The sequence below is a fragment of the Cyprinus carpio genome, chromosome B25 (genome assembly GCF_018340385.1).
Source record: "Cyprinus carpio isolate SPL01 chromosome B25, ASM1834038v1, whole genome shotgun sequence".
NCBI classification, from domain to species: Eukaryota; Metazoa; Chordata; class Actinopteri; order Cypriniformes; family Cyprinidae; genus Cyprinus; species Cyprinus carpio.
In genome coordinates, this window is record NC_056621.1 from 11,938,861 (window position 1) to 11,965,411 (window position 26,551).

The 26,551-nt window shown below is 36.8% G+C and overlaps 2 protein-coding genes across 4 annotated transcripts in view; one reads left to right on the forward strand and one right to left on the reverse strand.

Moving 5' to 3' along the window:
- Positions 1–2,191, reverse strand: part of LOC122133881 (G1/S-specific cyclin-D2-like) — a 151,331-nt gene extending 149,140 nt beyond the window's left edge. Inside the window, exon 1 of one of the 2 annotated variants that reach the window (XM_042753247.1) lies at positions 2,086–2,191. The gene's annotated coding sequence lies outside the window, so the exon portion shown is untranslated. The remainder of the gene's footprint in view (positions 1–2,085) is intronic. The other variant, XM_042753246.1, reaches the window with a different exon arrangement.
- A 1,017-nt stretch (positions 2,192–3,208) lies between these two features.
- On the forward strand, positions 3,209–26,110 carry LOC109050828 (lysine-specific demethylase 7B-like). Of its 2 annotated transcripts, XM_042753243.1 has the most exons (21): positions 3,209–3,633; positions 6,290–6,406; positions 15,153–15,238; positions 15,532–15,649; positions 15,956–16,116; positions 17,777–17,918; positions 18,005–18,191; positions 18,536–18,698; positions 20,234–20,321; positions 21,424–21,530; positions 21,644–21,735; positions 21,967–22,053; positions 22,853–23,086; positions 23,169–23,281; positions 23,534–23,718; positions 23,917–24,014; positions 24,095–24,264; positions 24,350–24,498; positions 24,596–24,654; positions 24,799–25,063; positions 25,490–26,110. In XM_042753243.1, the coding sequence occupies exons 1-21, from the start codon at positions 3,536–3,538 to the stop codon at positions 25,576–25,578; spliced, it is 2,808 nt and encodes a 935-aa protein (XP_042609177.1). In that variant the 5' UTR covers positions 3,209–3,535; the 3' UTR covers positions 25,579–26,110. The 2 variants fall into 2 exon arrangements, with proteins under 2 accessions (XP_042609177.1, XP_042609178.1); XM_042753244.1 differs by lacking the exon at positions 6,290–6,406 and having other exon boundaries at positions 3,212–3,633.
- The last annotated feature ends 441 nt before the right edge of the window (positions 26,111–26,551 follow it).

Here is a 26,551-nt window from a genome sequence, read left to right on the forward strand (position 1 = left end):
AGGGGACTCGGGATGAACGCCACGCGTGCAGCGCCGAGGCTCTGAAATGAAGGCTGTGCCCACATCCTGTGTTCATGTTCAGTGTCTCAAACGAGCACCTGCCTGCCCTGCCCCTCGTCTTCTGCAATTACCCGAAAACCGAAACTGCTGAGGCATTTTCTATTTTGTTTTTGGGTTTGTGTTTGCATTCGGAAAAGCATGTGTTGAGCAGATTTCTAAGGGGAAGCACTGCATACATGACTAAAGTAAACAAACACTGTAGAAACAGTTACTGAATGACATATAGCTTCCAGCTACGAACTTGACGGTGCACTAAGAAGCGTCCATTGTGTTGTTATTACACAATCAAACTTTATAGTTTGATCACTTAGGCTGGATTAGTTCAGCAAATATCCGAAAGTTTGTTCTTTGATGGGTTTTACTAACAGCCAATGTATTCACTCTGGCCTGCTTGGGATGCCATTCACAGTTTTTTTTTTTTTTTTTTTTTTTTTAATCAGTGTTAAAACATGTGAATCAAGTTCTTAAAAATATACAATTTTGTAATCATGTTGGAAATTTTTTTGGGAAAAAGGTTCATATTTACTAACACATATTTTATTTAATGGCTTAATTTAATGACAAAAATGTCAAATGGTAGAACCATAATGTAAAGTATATACAAAATATATTTGTAAACCTTAAATACATATAAGCAACTTTATCAATGTTTAAATCATTTAAATGTTTAACTGTTGTTATTAAAGATGAATTATTGAATATCTAAAATCAAAGATCTTGACAGTAACAAAATCTGCCTTTTCATAAAAAGGTAAAGAAAAATGTTATATTTTAAAAACTAACACAGGACAAAAAACATTTATTGGGTTCATTTTGCTTATTGTTGGTTATGCCACATTGACTTTGATTTACAAAGTTTTCCTAATGTAAATATATATTTAAAAACGATTGACTGCTTTTTAAAAAATAAATACATAAACAGTGTATCTGACAAAATGTGTCTTCATAAAAAGGTCAAAATATGTTGTATTTAAAAAAAAAAAAAAAACAAACAAAACAAATTCTTACATATTGGTCAGGCCTATGCCACACTGACTTTGGTTTACAATGTTTTCAAAAAGTAAATATTTTAAAATTACTTCACTACTTTAATAACTAATGTAATAAAACTTCTTTATATTAACAAAATATGTTATATTTTTTACTGACTTTGATGTACAAAGTGTTCCATACACAAACATTAAAAAAGACAAAAGCTTTGATTGTTTTTGAAACAATTAATACGTTATATAATATAACACTTTTCAATAAACCAAGTATTTTAGCCTTTTAATTTAACTTTTTTTTACAATCTGTGGACAGTTACACCACCAAGACTTTTCTGACTTACAAAAATCAAAATTGCTTATACTTCACACATTAAAACATATGAATAAAACTATTAATAAAAAAATCAAATCATTCTTGTATGAATTGCATTTTGAGTAACTTCCGGACAAAAACGAGCATCACGTCATGGACCCAGGTTTAAAATTACTATGAGTGTACATGTAGCCTATATAACTGACAATATCTTTCACATTTTGAGCCATCCTCAGCCATAAGTTCGCATACATACACCTTTAACAGTCATGAAAACGTAGGCTAAACCTCTTGAACATCACGATATTAAAATAATAATGAAAACCAAGCGCAAAGCCGCTCACCGATGCTCCCCAGGGCACAGTTGCGCAAGAGTTTATCACATACGATAAGGATCTCATTACGCTTCGTTCTTTTACAAAACAAACGAGAAACAAAAATAACCACCTAAGTAAGAGTATCCCTTTAGTTACTCCTAAAGCTACTCGTCGTGTCACAACAAACAGAGATTTTGACAAATAAATACATCAGCGGTCACTATTTTTAGTTATTTGTTTTTTTCTTTTACAGTCTTTTACATGTTTTTCACCGACAAACGTCCCGGATGTCTGCCAACATCGTAGTTGCGCTCGTTCTTTCAGAGGTGAGAAAAGTGATTGTAACATCGACGTGACAAACTTTTAAGCTCGCAAAACCTGTAGATATTTTAAACATGCCCCTTACCGAATTAAGAGATTCTCTGGCGGTCCTCGGCACGCGACATCCTCTCTCGTAGTAAAGTTTTCATGCAGCGTGCGACTGTGTTGTTTACAAAGTACTGAGCGGAGTCCCGATTGGTTCGAGTCGAGCCAAGGCGACGCCCCGACGCTTAAAGCCCATCTGACGCGACGCGACAAACTTGTAATCAACGCCGCTTCATTTCACCGCGTCGCAGAGTTGTTCATTATAATGGAACCGTTGTAGTCTGTCGCGTCGCTTGCAGTTTATACACGGTTTTTTTAGTCAGAGAGATGCGCTTGTACATCGACTGAGCAGATTGTGCACAAGGTGGTGCTATTGTCAACCTTCTCCTCAAAGTTTCAGGACTAGCGGAGTACTAGTAGACTTTATCTGACTTTATTCGACACTGAGGGGAGCAATGATGCAACAAACACAGCAAGAACACAATGCGAAAACATAAAAGTATAATGCATCATTTTATATAGTGACATTGTTTATGACCAGCAGGTAGCCCTATACTTATTACATAATGCAGCATATTATAAAACAAAATTAATAATAAAATAATTATATATTTTTTTAATTGTAAAATATTTATTTAACGTTTGTTGTAGGCTACTGCCTTTTATTTATGCTATTTTTAAATGGGGCTGCTTAATTGTGATAAAAATAATATAAAAAACATTTAAAAAGTCAAAAGAATGTCATAAAATATATTTTTTTAAATGTGAATCACAGATAACAAGAGTAACAAATGTGGTAAAACATACTGATATTAACAAAATGTTTCTTTTAAAAAAATCACATGACAATAAAATTACTATATATGTTTTCCAAATATAAATAATATTTTAAACAAATTTGCGTCAATTATTTAAAGGAATTAACATTAAAATATATTTTAGATCAATTTCAGCCTTGTTTAAATGGTATATAATTTCTTAATATAAAATGTAAAAATAATGGCACAGTGTAAAAAAAAAAATGCATATTTCAGATTTTTGTTTGTTTGTCTGCTTCCCATCATGCAAGGTGGCTATTAAAAGCATAAATTTGGCAAGAAATGTAACGCATTCTAACCCAGAGATGTTTCTAGGTAAATTCGGATCAGCCTGTATTGAAAATATGTTGGAAATACTCACAAGAACTGTATTTCAAACAAGACCGAAGAAACTAAGTTTGCACGACATGACACAGTGTTTGAGCCTAATCTCCTGAAATTAAAAGTTAAATTGTCCGGTAGCTCACTGAAGTGGTTTCAGTGTGAAAAATACGTCAGATGCACGCAAATCAGGATTTCACATTTAAGAAGCGTTTACTTTCATGTTCATATTTCACATGTGAAACGCAGCTCCTCTTGGTGTTGTTTCCGCATAATTAAAGGAATCCCCGCCCAGCTCAGCTCGGTCCCGGGCAGCTTGGCTGCGTGCGTTGTTTGGGGACAGTCCCGAAGATGGCGACGGCCCAGCTGTACTGCGTCTGCCGGCAGCCGTACGATGTGAGCCGGTTCATGATCGAATGCGATATCTGTAAGGACTGGTTTCACGGCAGGTAAGCATTTCAATCGTTTCTCCGTCACACGTTGCGTCGGAAAGGCTACAAAAATATCCACGTATGAAATCCTGTGGCATTTCGGGTGTCAGTAAGCCGAGCGTTGCTTTGTCAACACGTCCACCCGTTAATCGTCCCGTGTGCAGGTTTCGTAATGTTACCCGTCGGTTAAAGCTTCGTCGTTGTTTTGCAGTAACGTTTGACTGCTTTTCCACGGCTTCTCAAAAAAACCCTACGTTGCTAGAAGCAAAGATGGGTTCACGCAGGGTTTTCTCAGAAGCTTTGTGGTGAGGAGTTGCAGAGCATCAGCTGACATTAACCCCTTGTGTAGTTTTGTGTCACATTATAAAAGTAAATAAATGTCAGCGTCGAGGTGCACGTGAGATTGGGGTATGTCAGAGGGCAAGTAAAGGTTTCTTTATATTGCATATTCAACAGAAGTTGGGGCAACGTGTTACACGTCAAAGCAAATATTGTAATGATAATGTAAGAAGAGAGATAAACAACTCAAAACAACATAGCAACTACTACTACTACTACTACTATTAAAGAAAAAGAAGAAGAAAGCTGTTTAAAGAGGAGTAGTCATGATTGATGTGGTGCTGAAACTTGCACGCTTTCGAGTGGACTCGTGGGTGTTTTCTTCTCAAGACTTTATCTGGTTTCTTATGGTTAAAAATTTTATAAACTGCAATGGTTTGCTTTTCTAGAGGAGTTATAAGAGAATAAAACGGTTTTAAGAGTTTTAGACTGTGTGGAATTCACTTTTGACATGAACACTGACTGGCCAAACAACATCTGAATAGATATTTTGGTGGCTTATTTTTATGTTTCATCGTCTGCTTCATATTTATGCAGCCTGTATTGCGAGTTTTATTGCTCGTAAATTAAATGTGCATATGTATATGACATGCAGGTTATTTCTTTGTTGGTTGTTCTGCAGCAGTCAGTCTGTGAAGCGTGAGGAAACGTGGGGGGTTTCGATGAAAAGTTACACGGGGAATGGGGGGGGGACTAAACAAAGACGTGTGGTTAGGTTTAGAGATCAGATTCTTCTCTGTTTCTCTGGTTAAATGCTTTAAATGTGCATTACGGATTGCTTGGCAAGTAGCGTCTGATTTTGGGCTTTGCTGGGTTTTATGGGAGTATTAAATGTAAAAAGGAAAGTCACGTTTGTAATGGAGCTCAGCGCCTAAGGCTTCTGTGATTGTTTGGTCTTTTTGATTGACAGCAGGGGTCGGGCATTTAAATCCCCCAGTTTTACAAATATGGGCATACGGTTCCGCCTCTTAAAGGGACAGGTGCCGCTTGACGTGTGCAGCGTGGAGCTGAAGCCATGTGTGAAACGCTCGGCATGAAATTAGCTTGAACTGTAAATATTGCCGGAAAGCGTGCAAGACCATCATGTTGCAGCTTGTTTGTAAGTGTGAAATAGCTGGGTGGCACGTTTGTTTTTAGTTTACTAGCTTTAAGAAAAAGATGTATATTAAATAACCGTTATAGACAAGGTAGGAGTTTATTATTGTTTATAATAACATCTTCATGAAACCAGAAATATATAAAATGTCTTCATAAAACAGCATAAATGTTTAAACAAATGCAGATTATTATTATTATTATTAAAATTTGAATGGTATATAGTTATTATTATTATTATTATTATTATTATTATTATTATTATTATTATTATTATATAAACTATTGAAATTATTTAAAATATTATTTTCACAGTTTGATATTATTTTAAATAATTTATTTTCTAATTTATAAGAATTATCTCTATATTACTTAGATTATTGTTATTATGAATAAATTATTAGATTAAATATTTCAATTTTATATATAGAATACATAATTTATATAAATGTGAAATTAGTAATAATATCTTTTATTATTATTATTTACATTGGAATGTATATATGAAAATATTTTATATAAATTATTTAAATTATGAAAAATAAAATTATTTTCACAAGACCTCCAAAGTGTGATATTTTTAAAGAACACTTATATATTATTTTATTATTTATTTATTATTCCTATATTACTTGTATTATTATTATTTTTGAATGTATTATATTAAATGATATTTATATATAATAATAATAATATCATAAATATTATCATTATGTATAAAATAATAACATAAATGTGAAATATTTTTTATTATTATTATTATATATATATATATATATATATATATATATATATATATATATATATATATATATCATTTTAAACAATTTATATAAATTAAGATTTAAATTATTAAAAATAATTTTATTATCATTACTGGTTTTTACTGGTTTTACTGTTTATATATAAATAATTGGGCCACTTTTCTGTTTATAATGCATGTCTTATGCAAATCACAGCACAGCTTAGAACTGACATGGTTTGATTCAATTTCTAAATAATAGCATTTCAGAGGTCAATCAGAAACAGGCCACAACCCAAATTCCCCACCCTTCTGATAGAATATAAATATTTATCATGGTTTTCAAGCATTCTTGCAGTAGGCCTGTTTGTTTGAATTGCAAGTCAATTGCCAAGGGGGTTTTATATCTCTGCATTACAACATTGTGGTGTGTTGATAACATGGGCTAATCATATTTTCGGTATGCGTGGTTGATGTGTTTTGTTCTGTTATTCAAAGGTTCCATGTGGCACTGCTGCCTGCCACCAATGGGATTAAGCCGTCTAGCCGGTCGCCGGGGGCTGGCTGTTATCTGGCTCCATGCACAGCCTGGTTTGGGAGGCAGGAGCTGCTGGGGTGAGGGCCTCAGAGGATTACGAAACTCCTGATATTCATTCCTGATAGAGGCCTAGTTGTACAGTTTAAACCTTTCAAAAAACTGCCCATACATTCCTTACCTGTCAGGTGCAGGCCAGTTTTACAGCATTTACAGTGACCTTAGAAATGGAATGCTACCTAATGACTCGTTTAAATGGTTAGTTTATCCTCAGCAAATCCTCCTAAATCAGTTCTGAGGTCTGTGATTCTGTTTGCTGGTCTGTCTTTTGAATAATGCGTGTATTTGCATGCATGATGCACGTGCGTGGGTGCGCTTGTGTGTTTGTAGGAGGGGAAAGATTGATGGAGGCATGGATGCCCAGAGGCAAGTTCAAAGCGCATTCATCAACGTCCCTCTGAGGCTGAAAACACTGAGGAGAGATAGATGACTTCTGGCTTGTCAGCCCAGGTTTTTACTAGGATTGGCCCGGTCATAAAGTCACCCCGTGTTTGTTCGGGACATTAGGGATTCTTAATGATGATGAGATGATTATGTGCTGTGATCAAGTAGGATAAAATACTGTGATGATAATCTGATGGAATCATATCTATAGTAACATTTGCTAAATTACAATAAATCCCTTGCATAAATACGATTGCATGATTCTAAACAAGTAGAGTCTTTGCATATCGGTTTTCTATAGTCTTTAGTAACAACATTATTTGAGCTGTTTGTCAGATGGATTTTTTACAGACTGCTTATGATTAATGGCCTTAGGTTGCCAACTTATTGATTTCAAGACCATTATCCACTTTATGATTAGACCGGATGATCTCACTGGTCATCTGTCACATTTGTCATATCTAATAAGTGGTGTTTTAGTATTTCAATGCTTTGATAATGGAAAGTAGTTAGAGCTGTGGAAATATCACCTCAAACCAAGGTTGAAAGAAGTCTCCTGTGTTCACCAAGATTGCATTTATTTGATCAGAACTACAGTAAAAACAGTAATATTGTGGAATATTATTACAACTGCTTTCTGTGATCATTACTCCAGTCCTCAGTGTCACATGATCCTTCAGAATTCATTCTAATGTGCTCAAGAAACATTTCTCATTAGTATCAATGTTAAAAATGGTTGTGCTGCCTAATGCTTTTGCAGAAACCATGATACGTAATTTTTAGGATAAAAAAAAAAGAACAGTATGCATTTGAAATAAAATAGTTTGTAACAATATAAATGTATTTGCTTTTTGATCAATTAAATGCATCCTTGCTGAATAAAAGTAATTATTTCCAAAAGTTACCTCAAACTTTTGAACTGTATGATAGTGTATCTCTAGTTTAAACTGTACGAGTCTATGCTATTTTCAGCGGCAGTTACATTCTTGTTTGTGTTTTGATCTCTAGACAAAGGTGAGAGTTTGCAGCACAGTAGCGTCTGGAGGAAGTCCACAGCTCTTGTTGGGGGCGATGGTCTTGGCCAAGCTTGTGGGTTTGAAGCAGTAAAGCCTAGTTTCCTATGCTGCTAAATGCAGCTTCCTGTGCACATTACTCTCAGGGGCTGTCTGCGTTTAAGACAGATGGTAGGGTTCACAAAGAGACATAAAGTGGGAGAGAGGAAGGCTTGGTTTATCTTTCGTTACCCTCATTTTATGTTATGTTTCCTGCTGCTTCACTGTCTGTTGGCTGAGCTTTTTTTTGCCCACAGTTTCCTCCCTGACTTCCCTCAGCCAGGCTTAATTTAGCGAATAAGTGCAGCCACACATCAAAACGGATGGTGTCCTCTGTGTTCTTTGCAGTGGAGATCTTTGCTAACACAAAGGGTGTGGGTTCACCTCACAGTCCTGCTCAGCCACTTTATCTTACTGTTCTATCATTATGCCCTCAAGCAACACACTTAACCTCAGTTTATTCCAGGAGGACTGTCTTTGCAATTAGAGTGTTGTAGGTCACACAGGATGAGGTGTCCACTAAATGATGAGTAACTCAAGCTTGGGACTGATGGATATGAGAGGTCACTGTCAGGTTCTGCTTTGCTGTCCAACTTGGAAACCCTACAATTCCACCTCATTATAAGGGACCCTATAAATAAAGTCAAGTACATAAGTTAATTTTGACTTGTTCACCCAGGCCTGAGGTTATAGAACTATACTTTAGGCTTTCAGCAGGTTTCACAAATGAGATTTCTGTCATCATTTGCGCACCCATATGTCATTCCAAACTTGTATGAGCTTGCTTTCTTCTGTAGAACACCAAAGGAGATGTTTAGCAGAGTGTTCGTGCTGCTCTTTTCCATACAATGAACATGAATGGTAACCGGGGTTGTTAAGCTCAAAAAGCCATATAGTCCATATAATCTATGTGTGATTGGCTACAATGAGCATCACTTCACGCCTTTCACCGAGAAGACACACGGGATTATTTGAAAGCAGTGTCTATCAGCAGATCCCTAATATATATGCACATAGACGGATCCACTGATAGATGTCTTTCAAACACTCCCGTGTGTTTCTGTGTGAGCGATTTGTGAAAAGCGTGAAGCAATGATCATAGTAGCCAATCACAGTTGTATTTGTTGAGTGTGTGAGTACTATGGCCAATCAGTGGTGTTAGAATCTCAGAGGAAGACCATGAGGGTTTAGGGTGCGATTTGGGACAGGGCCTTTGGGACACACAGGTCGCACATGCGCATTGACTTGGTTTTGCACTAACCAGTTGTTCCACTAGGTGGCAACAGTGGCCCGGGCTTTGTTTTACTGTAGAAAACGAAACTAAAGAGACGGATCAACAACAACAAAATAGTGGAGAATGCAAGAACCACCGATGCACTTGTGTGAGGAGTTTGAGAGAACTGCAACTTTTGTTTAGTTTAAAAGAGCACACATTTTTATCCGTCATAACTTCTGGAGAAAAATACAGCAGACGCTGGACAAAGATGAAGCTTTCTCGAGTGCATGTGTCGACTGCCTGTGTTTGCGCACGCTATCAATTTGAGTATGCTTTGAAAGGCTGCATGTACTAACTGTACGCTTCCTCAAGCGTATGCACACAAAAACAAAGTATACTTTGGGCTTTAAGGTGTGTTCACATTTACCATTATTTGGCAGATTTTTCAGGCGAAATGCAGTCATCTGAATAGGAATCCATGCAATCTAGAATTTAACTTTGAATATGCAAATTTGCTAGGTTTACCAATACAAAGATGCTTAGCCCTAAGAAAATGCTGCTTCATGTTGATTGTGATAATGGACAATTGACGCTCTTTGCCTGCAAAAATTTCTCAAATTTTTGCGCATTTGACTATGACTTTGTGACGAGAAAGACCTACATTTAAGTTATTGATTTCATTAACTATAACAGTATGTAAGAGCTTATGTTAATGATGAGAGAAAGAAATAGAGATAGCAAAAAACTAAAAGGAATAAATAGCCCCTTTCACACTGCATGTCGGACCCGGAAAATTGCGGGAACATTGACGGGTCGCCTTCTGTGTGAAAGCAAACACGTCCCAGGATTGATTCCGGGATTGGTCCCGGGTTGGGGACCTAGTAACATTGCCGGGTTCAGTCCCGGAACGAGCGCTGTGTGAACAAAAGCCAGATCTAATGCCATAAAGGGTGTGTCGTAGTGATGACGCGCGCTATCGCGCGACTCTTTTAGCATGTTTTAAAGGTAGATCAACGTTCGCGAAAACAAATATGTGCAAACTGTAACGAAGCAGAGATCAGTTAGTTCCTCACTTTCCGCGATGAAGCTGATATCGTTCGCCAGCTTCAGTGAAAGTTAACGTGCCTAGCGTTTTCGACTCGTACATTACACGTCACACCCTGATATCATGTGCCTTCATGGGACCTTTACCAAAAAAATGTTATTTCAAAGAAACCAAACCTATTTAGCTCCTTTTCTTACGTGAAAAAAACAACCTCTTTTTTACATATTCGTCTAAACTTTACATAAAATGTCTTCTGCTGAACACAAAATAAAGTTAGTCATACAGGTTTGATATAACATGAGGGTGAGTAGATTATGATGGCAGAGAATATTTTTTGGGTGGACTATCCATTTAAGCATTTCTAAATCTTTATGAATCATTAAATTCCTTTGAATTCCCATTCCTAATTCTTTAGTAGAACAAATCTAGAACGTGTGATGGAATAATTTGAGTTAAAATTCTCCATATCTTCATGCATGCTTTTGTTGGCAAGGAGGCCTCAGGCTCAAACCATAGTGCAAAGTGGGATTCTGAGAGCGTAATGGGATCTATGTCTTACATACTGTGAGTTCTGCCGGTGAACTTGCCATCACCATGGAGACTCTTTTTATCTGCTTGCCGTCTACATGAATGATTGGTTAAGCCTTCAGGATACCTCATTGGTTGTGTTGGGTTTTGTACTTGAGATGAGTCCTTCAAAGGAGCCTTCAAGCATTTTTCAACCTTCTGCTATTAAACCCCTTGCTAGGAACTGCATTTGACCTAACAAGCCACACTAAACCAGCCCTCACCCATTATCTCAGGAACCATCAGAAATATGTTGCGCTCTCATTGGGGGACTCATGGGCACTTCTCCAGAACGTGCTGTTAAGAAAAATGGCCACATCCTCTTATTGTTTGCCTGGACTTGTTCCATCTCCTGATCAAGCCTACATTTCCGCTGAGTAATGACTATCTCCATTCAGGCTAAATGGCAGGTCATAAGAGCTCTGTCAGAGCGTTCTTCAACTGTGGAAGAGGATCTCGCCCATCACAGCCGCTCAGTGTGCTCTCATGTCTTTTTAGGGCAAATCCCAACATCTTTTTAGGGCTTAAAGGCTCTTCCTTCCAGACATGAACAACCCAGATTTATGATATGGATGGAACTGTGCCTAGAGGCTTGTTTGTGTCTCAAGTCAATCAGTTTTTAGTCAAACAATCATGTGGTATATGATCATCTAGTACATTATCTCAATGTTGTTCTGTTGTGATGTGTGTCCTATTTAGACAAAGGATTTGGACAGATGCAGTGACATTCTGTTTCCTGTCAAGATCCCCCCCACCCCCCACTTCTGACAAAACAACATGCAATACCCGTGCAACAGTGTAAGCCTTGGCAATGAGCAAATGCAATAGCTTGGTGAGATTTAAATGAATAAAATAACACCGAAACAAACAAGTCTGTAACTGTGCCTCCCATACTTTAATGCTATTATCCTATTTTACGCTGAACCACCCTCTTGAGGTTGAAAAGTGCACAGTTTAGCAAGTCTCATGAGGTTTTGTGGAATTTGTTTGTGACAACATGGCTTGCTCATTTGCTTTAACAGAGGAACATGAAGCACAATGATATATTTATTCTAAGGTATTTCCAAACCAGAATTAAAGAAAAGAAAACACTCGAATGTCCGCTGACTCCAAAGACAAGATCGGAACAGAGAATTCTTTTTTTTTTTTTTTTTTTTTTTTTGTTTACTGATTTAGCACATAAATAGTGCAGTGCGTACACAAATATAGGATAAAATAGTCAGTTGTCTAATGATTTTTTTAATGAATTAATTTTATTTAAAAGTAGCATTGATGAAATGTAACTATATTTTAAAATGTTACTGTTTTTCTTGGATGTTTTTAATGCCATGCTTATTGTTGCTGTTTTGTTGGTTTATTTAAAAAGGAAAAATATGCGGTTGGCTTATTTTGAAACCATTATTGATAATGTTAATGTATAAAATTTCTATAGTTTTATTCACATATTTGTAAATGAATAAATGAACAATAAGCATTAATAAAAACATCAAGACATCAAGAAAAACAGTAACATAATCTAACATATAAAACTATATATGTTACATATAATTTTTAACTTATTTCAAAATACTTGTATTAAAGGAATAGTTCACCTTCAGTTGCTGGTTCTGACTTATTTGCATAGTGTTTTTTTTTTCTCCATGCTGTGGAAGTCAAAAGGTGGAGTATCCCTTTAAGTAGTCAGTAACTCATTATTTGAGTACAACACTTGATTATTTCATCACCATTATTTAATAATTTAACTCTCCACAGCAGAAACTTGCCAATAATATTGCACTTCATATTTTCTGTGCTTGTTGCATCACTCTCTCTTTCTGCCTGAATATTTTTGTCACGCTAGCAACCCACCGATCCCTCGTGACGTCAGCTCTCTCGAGGCCTGAACTCATTCAGATTCAGAACTCAAGCAGTATTTTCTCTCCCACCCAGTGCTGTTCTTTTCACCCATCCTGCTTGGCAACAGAATGTTTCAGCATCTGTTATCATGGCTCAAAAACTCTTGAGTCAGATCTGTTTTTAGTGACACAGTGTTCCTCACCACAGATTACTCAGATAGAGTAGGAGTAGACCTTTCTCCCAGATTTGAGGAGAAAGCCGGTGTTTCGTCCTACAGTAGGTCAAGAACTGAGGTGCTGTGAGGTAATGTAATGAGGCGATGTGATGTAATCACTTCCTGCATGTCCTTTTTGGTCGTTTCATCACAATGACAAGTGAAAGTCTGAAGGAAACAGAAGGAGGGAAAGTTCTTGGCCAGCATTTGCAGTGGCTGCTAGATCGGATTGTTCTGGCTCCTTTGAGGAAGACAAAAATGTACATAGTTGATATAGTGCACTTGCTTCCAATTGGTGTGTCATTTTCTCTATATAAAACAATTGACTAGTTCATTTTTGGATAATGCAAATGGTTTTCTCACCCTTATGCAACGCCAAACCAAGCTGGTTAACATGAATCCAGTTCAGTGAAACCAAAAACCATTGATACTGTAATCCAACTTGTTGATATTGGTGACTTGTGTAAAAAGAGTTTTTATTTTTTGTACAAAAAGTTGAGTAAAAATTAGCAGAAAATCGGGGTGTATAATAGAAATTTGTGTATTTTTATTTAATTTTTTTTTTTTTCAGAATTATATTTTGGAATGTAAAGAATAATATGCAATTATTCCTTTAATTAGGAAAAATACCATATACATAAGTATTTGGAAGCTTCTTTCCGTCATAGGATAAACTCACAAAAGTCTAAATTGTGATATATAAACAATATTTTTATATATTGCAAATGCAAGAAAAAAAATCTAAATTAAAAGGTAAAAAGTCACAAATAAATTATTTTTTTAGTCAGTTGCAGAAAAAAATCTATTTTGAGAGGTAAACTCAGAATTGCAAGAAAGAAAGTCATAATTCTGCAGCAGTCTCACAATCCTTTGACTTTATGCCTAAATCTTTTACAGCAAGCTTAAAATGACTGAAATTTATGTAACTTTTCTTTTGTTTGTTTTGCAGCTAACGTTGTTAATAATGTGGCTATGTAATACCTCTTGTTCTTGTGGAATTGAAAAAAAAAAATTTATACACAAAAATTTTAATAGTAGGAAGGCTAATTTACATCTTTTGATGTGGACACACCATTGCCACTCAATGCTGCTGTTTCCCACACTTGTGTTTCCAACACAAACACACTCCCTTCCCCCTTCACCTCATGTCTCGTGCCCTGGAGCCCAAACAAATGTAACCTCACATCTGGAGTTCTGGTTTAGCCAGGCCTGTCTGGGGTTAAACATAATCGACCGTAGATGACCCAGTCTGGAGTTACTCCTCGGTCACTGCAGAATCTGCTCAATCTCTGGCAGGATTACATTTCAAGCATGTTTTGGAATGTTTTAATGTGTGCTATATGTGCTAATTGAAGCTACAAAGTTTAAAAAAAAAGCCATGTTGCATATCCTGCACATTGTTTGCTATATTGCAGTGTCAGGCTACTTCCAGCTAGTCAAACATTCTCCATTTGAATCCCTCATTGTATGGAGCACTTCACTCTGGGTAATGTAACACTTAAACCAAGGAGTTAACGAAATTGCTTTCTTTGGCAACACCGAGCAAAACCTGAGCCAGAGAAGTGTGCAAGGCCTCTTTACCTGCCTGGCTAATGAATCTCCACACAATGCCAAGAACTAGCTCGTCTTATGGCTTCCTGTGAAACAACATGCCTTTAAGTCAATTGGAGGGTGCGGCTGGGAGTGGGAAAATTAAGAAGTGGGGCAAACGGGTCTTGAACGATAAGATATTTGTTGGCAAAGCTACTGAACACTTCAGATGTGGGGAAATATTTTAATAAGCTCCTTCAGCAAGTGCAAGCCACTGTCGAATTGTTTGATGAACGTTTAGCACTGACTTTTATAAGTACCATGTAGTCTAACAATGTCATGTTTAGCTTTATTTGAGTGAAGAAGCACAATAGAAACTACCGTTTAAAAGTTTGGGGTCAAGATTCAGAAAGGATTCATTAAATAGATTTAAAAAAAATTGATACATATATTTATATGTTACAAAAGATTTTTATTTAATATAAATAAATGTTGTTCAAAGAATCCAGGAAAAAAGTATCACACTTTCCACAAAAATATCAAGCAGCACAAATGCCGAGTTCTTTCATGAAACTCTAGATAGCGCAGGCTGACGTGTTCATAACGTAACTGATGATATTCACAGCATTAAACGACTTAGCACGACTTAAATAGAAAACAATTCTTTTAATTCGCAATATTACAGTTTCTACTGTATTTTTGATCAAATTAACAAAGCCTTTTAGAGCATAAGAAACTACTTCAAAGTCAAACCCATTAAAAACACTTAGCGACCCCAAACGTTTGAACGATAAATTTGTTTTCAGATTTTACTTTTTATATAATTATATAAAGGATTCATTTGTCATCACACACAGTATCCTCAGAAAACGATTTAATGCGTACAAATCATTAATTCATTCACATTTTTATTTTCTTGCAGCTGTGTTGAGGTAGAAGAGCACCATGCTGTGGATATTGATGTTTACCACTGTCCCAACTGTGACGCCCACCATGGACCCTCTCTGAGTATGTATCCACTTTTTGGACTCTTAGAATCTATTGATTCACCCTTACCACTATATTTATATGAAGTTCTGCAGATTTTTCTGTTCCCTGTCAGGAATTCTCATTCTAAGACTATACATCAGATGGAGGCAGGAGCTGGTTTAAGAGGTTTCTCAGTGTGTCTATTCAGCTGAACTGTTATGATCAACAAGCAGTGGTGTGCAACAGATGTTATGTACTTGTGGTAGTCTAGTAATGACTGCGGTATTGTTCTGAGGCCAGACGTATTGAATTCTCTCTGCCTGATTTTACAGTGAAGAAGCGAAGAAACTGGCACAGACACGACTACACCGAGCCAGATGATGGCAGTAAGCCAGTGCAGGCTGGCACCTCTGTGTTTGTGCGGGAGCTGCAGGCCAGGACCTTCCCCAGGTACGTGTGCCAGCTGTGGGAAACCAACACCATCATGACAAAGCAATCCAGCGCTTGGTGGTGCCCATGATGCCACACGATGAGTATGGGCACAGCTCATGTTCTCTGAAAACCAGTGTTTATTGTGGCATTTTCTAGAAATCTCTGTTTAGTCAGGTCTTCAGTTAAACAAAAAGTTAGCTCTTTGAAGCTTCACAAAGAATGCAAAAGAATAATTGAGAATAAACTTAATTTTCGTGTTGTTCATACTTCTTGTTATTCAAATCTGCTCTGTAATCAGTAATTCTCCTGTGTTTTAATCTGCAGTGGAGATGAGATCTTGCAGCAAATGCATGGCAGTCAGGTCACCCAGAGATATCTGGAAAGGCATGGCTTCCGCTATCCCATCGCTGTACACAAAATGGAAGAGCTCGGCCTTCGTTTACCCCCGCCGGATTTCTCCGTCAAGGATGTTGAGCGCTATGTCGGTAAGGAGGGGATCATCCTTTTCACCCTGTTCTTTCACCTTTACCCATAGTGCTCTACATTATAGCCATTGAGCAGCAGTGCTTCATGAGTTTAAATATTAATTCCATTAAGAGTTGTCTTCGTGTAATGGAGTTGCATTACAGTCCAGCCACTGTGGAGATCAGATGTTCATCTTAGGTGAGTCAGATGGGTCTAACCTTTTAGCAAACATTAATCAACCTGTAATGAAATAAGAGGGCAGATAAAAGTGGTGTTCCTTACAACAGCCTAGCAGGCCTCATCTCATTGAGAGTCTGGTCCTTCCAGTGTCCGCTTACACAGCCACTATACCTTCCCCACTGAGCTTTGTCCGTAAAGTTTAGGTTACAGCTCACTCCTCTACCTCTCACATTTGAGTGTATAATGTATTGTTATCACGATACACGCGGCGATCAGCTGCTCCATTTGGGTCCTGAGGGGGAGCCTGCAGCCCACTGGGAATGAACTTTGATAATATTGCACTTACAGTGAGGTGACAAAAGGTTTTCAACTGCCACACCTTCTGGTGACCGTGTGACACTTTTCTGGTCACTACTAATGTATTTAGGATACTCCTTTTAGCATGTGTAGGATAAAGCTTAAATTCAATTAAATTTAAGAAGTGTGCTACTTTAAAGTTGATAGTCTGATGATACACCCACCAAAAAAAAAAAAAGTTGAATTGCTTGATGAATGTTAAAGTTAGCTGCAGTGACGTTACGTCTGGAGCTCGCAGTAAAAGCTCTAGCTTTCGTCCTTAATGCACTTCTGACTGCTAACTGCAGGCTAGCTGCCCGGCTAATTCAGTTACTTCAGTGGGCAGCTTGCCTGCATAGCTCCCCAGCTAGCAAAATCGAACATTGTGGCTTTTTTCCACATTGGCATTTTTTATAATGACAAACCGCACTGTCCACCTGCTTTTGTTAAAGCCGCTTTGGTCCCACGCTGCATTGGAAATGTGTTTTTGAGATCATAAAAGACATTTTATGTCTCCAGAACTATTAAAATGTTTGTTGTTACTGGATAAAAGGAGTAATTAATAGCATAAATACTTTAATTTATGCACGTATAAACACATATTACAGTCTTGGAGCTTGGAGTGCTTGGATTTTTAAATCAAACCCATATTTGTTGTAGGCACCACTGCGGATCTGAATCCATAAATGATCCAATAGAGATTTTTATTGGCAGTGTTGCAAGTCATGTTGATGTACCTGATCCCAGAACAGCAATACATGATCTCTTTATGGTCTTCTTTGTTGGATGAGTCTGGTTCTGGCTAGATACACTAGGGTGCCGTTTGTGTACACAAGCACCAGCTGTCCTGCTTTGTGTTTGAGGTTTCCCCAGCAGCTTTCTGATGGGTTTTGATGTTCTTCCTGCCAGTTGTCTCTCTCACAGTTATAAACATCAGCTAATGTCTTGTAAAGAAACATTCTGAGAAGAGATGGCCCTGGGAAACTTTTTAGTGCCAAAAGGCAGACTTTCTTTCATTGAAAATATGCTTTATGGCCATTTAATGATGTTGATTATTGCAATTTATCCCTGTTGCGTTTGTTTTGGTAATGATATTTGTTTTGTGTTTCTGTTCCTTTGATGCCCACACATGCACATCACTCAACTTGCTCCCTTTGCTTACAGGAGGCGACAAAGTGATTGATGTCATCGATGTGGCCAGGCAAGCAGACAGCAAGATGAAACTGAGTGCATTTGTGAAGTATTACTACAGCCCTCAGCGGCCCAAAGTCCTCAACGTCATCAGTCTGGAGTTTTCAGACACCAAGTTAGTATTGTTTGAAAGTGATGTTGAAGACAAAGGTGTTTTTTTTTTTCTGGGTGCAGATGATAACTTGAATGTCTTGTGCGCAGGATGTCAGAGCTGGTGGTGGTTCCTGATATTGCTCAGAAGATGTCTTGGGTGGAGAACTACTGGCCTGATGACTCTTACTTCCCCAAGCCCTTTGTGCAGAAGTACTGCTTAATGGGTGTGAAGGACAGTTATACCGACTTCCATATTGATTTTGGGGGCACATCTGTGTGGTACCACGTCCTGTGGGTAAGTTCACGTGATGAACGTTTGAACTTTCTATTCATTAGAGTATCTTGACAAAAAAGTCCACAAATTAAGCTGTACAGCAGTTTTCAAAATCACATGAATAAATTACATTTTAAAATGTATATTAAGATAGAAAGCAGTTATTGTAAATTGTAATCATTTTTCACAATATTACACTCTTTACAGTATTTTCGATTAAATAAATGAAGCCTTAAAAATCCTCTGACCCCAAACTTTTGAACGATACTGTACCTTATTGTTTGTTTAAAAAAAAAATGCTGAATTATTTGATACCAACTAGAATATAGGGATAATAATTGACTTCTCAACTCTCTTATCTCCAGGGGGAGAAGGTTTTTTACTTGATAAAGCCGACCCCAGCCAACCTTGCACTGTATGAGGAATGGAGCTCGTCTCCAAACCAGAGTGAAGTGTTCTTCGGGGAGAAAGTGGACAAGTGCTACAAATGTGTTGTGCGGCAGGGAACAACTCTTCTGATCCCGACAGGTTAGTACATTATTTTATTTTGTTTACGTTTTTGTTTCTAATAAAAAGAGTTAATTTTTTTTTTTTTTATTTTATTTTAATAAAAAGTATTTTTTTTTTAATTATATTTTTTATTTTTTTTTTGTTTATTTTTTTTTGATATTAAATGATGATAAAAATAGCATTCTAATAAAATGAAGAGTTTTAGAATAAATTATATTTGTATTATGATGAGATTTCTAAAAGCAAATGACAATGATCCATTCTATTTCCGATGGACAAAATCAAGTCACACCCTACATTTTTCTTCTAGTTCAAGAAGCTGTTCCACTCTATATGTCACAACAGGGAAGAAAATATGATTACAGCTTCAGCTTCATGCTGACTTTAAGCCAACCTGGCATAGCAACAGGCTTAACCAATGGTGTGAGTTTGGGGGCGGGGCTACTGTTTAAGTGAAAACCTGCTTAAAAACAGTCATTATTTTATTTGCTAGTAATGCAAAAATGTCACACTTCACCTTGGAGGAGAAAAAGGAAGTATTATGTTCATCTCAGAACTTTTTACTGACACACGGATGCTGGTGCAAGAGGAACCGTAGAGGAACTGGGATTCCACTTATTGTGGAGCAGCTGTCTTTAATGGCGGTTCCACAGGAAGGCCAGGGCTGATTTGTGCTCTTCGTTTCAGGTTCAGACGTAACGGGAACGAGCAGAAACTCTTACCACCCAGAAAGCCACATGAATCTTAGCAGTGTGTTATCCAATCTGTTGCCAATGGTTCATTAGTGAAGCTCGAAAGCCTTTTTTTTTTGAGTTACAGTACTCATCCAAGAGTATATCGTCATCATGACTTCATGTCATATATAAGGTCATATAATAGGATATTTATGGGTGGTATCATAAATCTAAATGTTTTATGAACCCCCACACTCGAAATGAGCAGGTCAGGATCCGTGGTCTTAAATGAATCTGGTTCCCAGCTGTGTTGATGATGGCACTAGCAGACCGGTTTAAGACCGTGAGACCCTACACGTCCCCCGCTGTGAGACAGACTTCAAAAGTCCTTCAAAACCTACGGTATGAAAGTTGCTCTGAATCTAACATATATTTATGCATTCCACCCTTCGCATGTGGCCTATATGTTTGAGTGTAGACAGGAAGTCGTGGATGTAGTTGACAGACTGGTTGTTTGGTGGGCTCTGCAGTGGTTTTGAAACACTCTGGGGGTTTGATTCAGCTCAGCAGATCTCAGTTAGCCGTAGAATCGCCCACCCAGCAAACACGTCAACTTTTGGTTGCCATTATGTCTAAAGCCCTGTGCATTTATACAGTTAGTTAAACAAGCATGTTTGGAGCTGTTGGAGTGACATTTCTATGAACTCGAAATCTGAATTGTCCAAAACCTTTCAGTGGATTTCGTGAAATCTCTCTGGGTCCAGCTTTGCTGTACAGCGGATATGAATGGCTCACTGTCTGCTAAGGGACAGCTGCTGTTCAGACCAGATGTCTGCATGTGTCGCTCAGCTGTTGACACACTCTTGACCTCTCTTGCAGGATGGATCCATGCGGTTCTCACCTCTCAGGATTGCATGGCTTTTGGAGGAAACTTCCTCCACAACCTCAACATAGGCATGCAGCTCAGGTGAGTGAGCACTTTCATTTTTTTTTTTAAGATCTCATTAAATTTAGAAATGAAGTTTCTTTTAATAAGTCTGTTAGCTTTGATTGCGTCTCCCAAATGTAAACAATTACATTTTAGCAGATATACATATTTTTTTTTCCTCATACTTATTTTTCTCCAAAGGAATTCCCTAACAGCATAACATTATTATTATTATTTTTATGATGATTATTATTATTATTATTATTATTATTGTAAGTATTATAAGTGTTAATAATAATAATGTTGTGCAGTTAGGGAATTCTTTATAATAATAATAATAATAATAATAATAATAATAATAGTAGTAGTAGTAGTAGTAGTAGTAATAATAATATTAAGAGTAATTAGAATAGTAATTATTATAACAAAAAGGCAATAAAGCAAAAATGAAAGTGAAAAAAAGTTGTTATTGTTATTATAAAGGAGCAACAAAGCAAAAATGGAAATGGAAAAAAATGTTGATAATAATAAAATAAAAACAATAATGTTTATTAATTTTATTTTCTTCTGATAGGGACATTTTCTTTCTGGACAGAGATATATTGGAGAAAATTATTAATGATATATATTTGTTAATTATAATAACAAAATGGCAACAGAAAAAAAATTATTAAAAACAACAAAAATAATAATGTATTAAATACTGATGACTTGACTATTTTGGCCACTTATTGGTTATAACAAAAAAAAAAATAATAATCATAATAATTACAACAAAACGGCAACAAAGCAAACAATGAAAGGAAAAAGAACTATAAATTGTATTAATACTAACAACAACAACAACAACAAAATGAAATACTTGAATATTGATAGTTATCTTGTATGCATTGGCCACTTATTAGTTATAACTAAATAAACAATAATAAGGATAAAAACAACAGCAATAGCTAAAATAAAAGTAAAACAAAAGAAAATAGTAATTATATAGCCAACCTTGGAAACCAAAATGCCTTGTCTTATCAAAAAAACATTTTTGATGTCTAGTGTTTTTTGCATTTTTCCAAATAAGTGTATCATTTTCTAAATTGTATATATATATATAGTGGCTCAAGTGTAACTAATTCTGTCCTCATGCTAGGTGTTATGAGATGGAGCGGCGATTGAAGACTCCAGACCTCTTTAAGTTTCCTTATTTTGAGGCCATTTGTTGGTATGTAGCGAAGAATCTGCTGGAGACTCTCAAAGGTACGTCATCTTAAATCACTCAGCATGTCAATACAGAGCACTTCAATCACTGGCGTGCTGCCACTCCGTTCCCGGGTGTCCCTCCTAATCGACTGTTTATTGTCTGTCGTCAGAGTCCCGAGAAGATAACTGCCTGCCTCCAGAATATCTGATCAAGGGAGTGAAAGCTTTGATTACTGCACTGAGGAACTGGCTAAAGAGAGAGGTGAAGGAAGTAGTGGCTTACCACACCAGAAACTGCATCAGATTAAAATTGCCTCTAAAACCACGTGCAGTCATCCCACTGACTGTACATTGCAGTCCCTGTTGGAATAATGAGGGCAAGGGGCGTCCCACAGGGGCCGGTATCTGGTGTCAGTGGTTCTGGATGGGAACCTGAGGTTTGCTCTGTGGCACAAACCCCTTATTGTCTGCCATGTGTGCTCATCTTCCGCAGGTCACAGAGCCAGCCAGCGAGGTCCCTGACCATATCAGACCCAGCCATCTGATTAAAATGCTCACCAAGGAAATCCAGTACCTTGAGGTAAGCCACACTGCTTGAAACATACTGAAACTTGCTTACTTGGACAGGAAAGTCTAAAAGAATACATTTACAGTTTTTATTTTGTAGGATATTTACTTTTTTTAAATAAAGTTTCTAAACACCAGAAAAATTAAATTAAGTTAAAAGCAACAAGAGTAAAAATTAAAAACGATTGAAAAAAGAAATCAGTCTTTATTATTATTATTTTTATATTTAGTTTTTTTATTTTAGTTCTGTTGCTGCTTTTATTATATGATAATAAGAATAATCAAATTGCTCATGCTCATTTCTCATATTTTTATGCTTAGATTATCTTTGCCATCAGCTAATATTCACATAAGGTTAATTTTTAAAAATGCTACTAGTAGTATTATTCAATATATCATATTCATTTTTCATGGCTTAATTCACTTGTAGTATTTAAAATGACCGAATACATGACAAAATGCCATACAATTGTAATCAGCAATTTATCGGTTAAAATAATCAGTGAAAATAGTTTACTAATTGAACAAAAATAAGTAAATAAATAAAAATAACTGTGAAAATTTCACAATGAAATGTCATTTTTGTTGTTGTTGTTGTTATTGTTATTATTATTTATTGCATTTGAACGAATATAGCAAACCCAAGAAACCTAAAATGTAAAGTTTAAAATGGTCTTATTATGAAGCAATTTTCGTAGTGTAGTCGTCTTAAGTGTTATGGTTCATTGAACATTAAAAGGTTCTCAATGCTATATTATAACTAATATTGTAGCTGTTGTATTTCACTCACAATGCCGTTTCAAACACCCTAGGATTATCAGAATGGGAATTGTGGAAGCAAGCTAATGAAATCTCAAGGGATCTCTGCGTGTCCTTCCACGAGGTCGGCACATGAGAGACGTTCTCATGCACGCAGGACAGCCAGACGTCTTCGTGACCAGGACCATCATCACTCTCACAGCCCTAAAGCTCCCTCCAACCTCGACATCTTTGAGCAGCACACCCAGGAAGTCTTAAAAAGACTAGAAATGGGTCCCAATGAGGAGGTAAGTGGGATAATCGAATACCGTAAATGCCATTCAGTCTAATCTATAGAGAATCATCTAAAAAAAATACTGTTTTTTTTAGGATGCCTCCTTTAACCTGAAGTTCAACAAGGTCTCCACGGCCTCAGCTGCAGTGGCAGAGCGGAGTTTGGATAACAACTTGCGTCTGCTGCTATGCAATGGACGTATAATCAGGTAAACCGCATTAACCTGTGAAGATTATCACACATTAGTCGGGAGCTGAAGGAAGTTTAGCATGAATCACCACATTACCAAATGACTCATGCAGGATTTGATGACAGTTAGTGTTAAATTTAGAAGGATTATGCATGGTAATAGTCCTTTTAGCACTCTACCTGCAGTTACAACAGTTGTTTTTTGGGTTTATTTTAGTCATGTCATTTTGGGAACACGTCATTTTAAACCCCCTTCTGATTGTCCACGCAGAGATAACAGGCAGCATGTTGGAGAGAAAAGACCAAGGATAAAGGAAGACGAAGGCTCCAGAGATGTGAAGATGGATTCATTCAAGATTAAACTAGTACCTAAAGAGGAAGAACAGGAAGTGGATATTCAAATCAAAGAGGAGGATAAGCAGCATTATGTAGCCAGAGACATAAAGCCCTTCGCAGGTACAATCAAGTCTCAAATTCATTACAGCCAATGGATAATATACAAAAAATTATTTAATATAATATATTTTATTTTTTTTTTTTTTTTAAGCTTTTTTGTGTTCTATTGTCAAAATTTTTTAGTTTTAAAACATTTTGGAGGTTTTTGTATTGCTTGTTCATGAAATATCAATAAAAACTTAGCTATTTTTTCCACAGATTTTAATAAGCAAGAGAGCTCCGATCTCAGGAACAGAGAATCAGTTCTTTCAGACATCTCTTCGGACTCTGAATCAGATGCGGAGTACAGTATACGGGTATGTTGCCATTTCCTCTCATGCACAGGAAGCGCATAGAGTCCTAGTTTAGGAATAATCCTCTTTTCCTGTCCATGCAGGAAAAGAACTGCTCTGAGGGAGAATCGGAAAGCTCTTCAGAGGAAGAGGAAGATGAAAAGATTAGGAGGAGTGGAGACGACCAGAGTAAGACCAAAAGTTGCACTGGCTACACAACGGATGAGCATCCATCCAGGCAAAACCTTGACCCTTTTGAAAAACGTCTTAAAAGGTAAAAGCCGATTTGCTGGGGAACAATTTAGGGTTGTGTGTGTGTGTTTGAAATGCACTGGTTTAAAGCTCAATCATATTTGCAGTGAATCCGCTACCTCGCCAAGCACAGAAGAGGATGCTATCCAGGGAATGCTGTCTATGGCCGGATTGTTGTATTCTCACCCGTCAGAAGATCCCAGCAGTTCACAGGAATCCTGGTGGTCCCGAACCAACCGTCCCTCCCCTGACTACAGTAAGAGTTCATGAGAGTTTGTAGTGCTAAACAACACTTTTTCCCAAAAAAATATTATTTTGGTGAACCATTGCATGTGTTGTTTTACCATTCTCAGGTAGAAAGGAGGTTGCATCAGGAGAGGAGAACCAGGATTCAGACAGCAATTCATCACAGGTAAACCCAATCTTAATCTGGTTTATTTTACACGAGAGATTGCTTCTTTTTTTTTTTTTTGATTTTAAACTTAAATTGACACTGATTTTGCATTTATTCCAATGGCCAATGTTTGGGTAAAATCTTTTTTATTATTATCTTTAGGAGAGCTTTCGGGAGCGGGATTCAGAAGGAGAACATCACGCCAAACTCAAGCATAGGATCCAGGAACACAAGAACTTCATGGACAGCCAGGGCAGTGGCAGCAACAGCAGCAGTGAGGCGTGGAGCAGTCACACACACTCCCCAGCCCATGGGGAAAGCCCCACTTTAGGCTACCAATACTGTGAAACATCCCTATCGCCACCTCTGCACCCGTCCAAGAGACCTGCTTTAAACCCCCCACCAATCAGCAATCAGGCCACCAAAGGTACAGCATCACCATTTCCTCTACACATTAAATATTTTACATTTCACTGTTAAGATATTAGTCAGTCTTGTTCATTTTGATTTTGTATGTTTGTTTTTGTTTTTATTTACTTATTATTGTATATGTATTTTTTTTTTCTTATTTGATTTTTGTTTTCATTTTTTGCTTTTGTTTATTGTGGTGTTATTGTTTTCATTTTTGTTTTTAATTTATTGTTCATGTTTTATATTTTGTTTTTTTTTTTTGGTTTTGTTTATTTTAATTTTGTTTAGGTTGTCTTATTTATTTATATTTGTATTTGTTTTTATTTGTTATTTTGTTATGGTTTGTTTGTTATGGTTTTTGTTTATTTATCTTTTAATGATCAAAATAAAAATTCTTATAAATTGTATTTATTTATTTTATTTGCCTTTCTCTTTCTTGTAGGTAAACGTCCGAAGAAAGGTATGGCTACAGCGAAGCAGCGACTGGGCAAGATTCTCAAATTGAGCAGACACAAACCCTTTTTTGTGTAAGTCCAGTGATGGCAGCCGCCGCTTGCAGAAGATTTGGGATGCTGAGCGTGCATGTTAAAGGTGACAGGGCATAAAATGTGTTTGGTTGAACACACTGGCTCAAAAGCATGGTATTGGCTACCAATCAACCCGAAGTGGAGGAATCATGTGAATAATCGCTTCACTCAACATGGTTTCCTAGTTTTGCTAATAAGCATCCAAAGAAACAAGGCAACTGAAAGGAAAAAAGACTGAAAACAACTTTTAAAGGCGTTCGGTTCTTAACGATGACATCCAAAATCAGGTTTACTCTACAAAAGCAAAGACTAGCATGCTGCCAGTCTGCTTCCCACAACTAACACGCATCACTTTGAGGATGTGCATTTTAAGAAAGAGTGATGAACTGATTTCATAAAGGTGCTTGACTTTTTTGGTCTTCTCATTTTGTGACTACAACCAAGTTTTCCTAGCAAATTCCTCCACAGAAAGAAAATTTGCATAACTGCCTCAAGACAAAATTCACCCAGGATGACGGCTTGAACTACCGAAAGAATTTTTTTTTATTTTTGTCAACATTTGTTTTCATCTTGTCATATTTTATATAGCTGGGTAGTCTAGCTATATTTGGTCCTCTGTTGCCACCTAGAGGGCATCTGGAGACTGACTTTAAATGGTGCTTGAAGGGATCGTTCAAATGAGGCAAGAGACGTTTTCCCTTTATTTATTCCTTTATCTTGGTGCTTGATTTTTATTTTCTATACTGTTATAAAATTACGTATTTATTACTGATGAAAGAGAACAATTTATTTCACTGAAAAGGTTTGCTGGGTCTTAATATGCATCTGTTTTTAAACATGTTTGGATATTTGTCACCATACAGACAATTTGTGCAAAGGCTTAGCTGTTTTTCAAAATTTCATCCATATCTTTATTGCATTGTTGTGTAATAAGAAGCTAATACTTAATCAAAATACCTGTCCAGATAGTACCATTA

What these genes read in the sequence shown, in the direction of transcription:
- LOC109050828 (XM_042753243.1), top strand. Translation starts at nt 3,536, where the DNA reads ATGGCGACGGCCCAGCTGTACTGCGTCTGCCGGCAGCCGTACGATGTG. An exon ending in CCACCATGGACCCTCTCTGA is followed by an intron (nt 15,239 to 15,531) that starts GTATGTATCCAC and finishes CTGATTTTACAG; the next exon opens with TGAAGAAGCGAAGAAACTGG. An exon ending in GGAACTGGCTAAAGAGAGAG is followed by an intron (nt 21,736 to 21,966) that starts GTGAAGGAAGTA and finishes CATCTTCCGCAG; the next exon opens with GTCACAGAGCCAGCCAGCGA.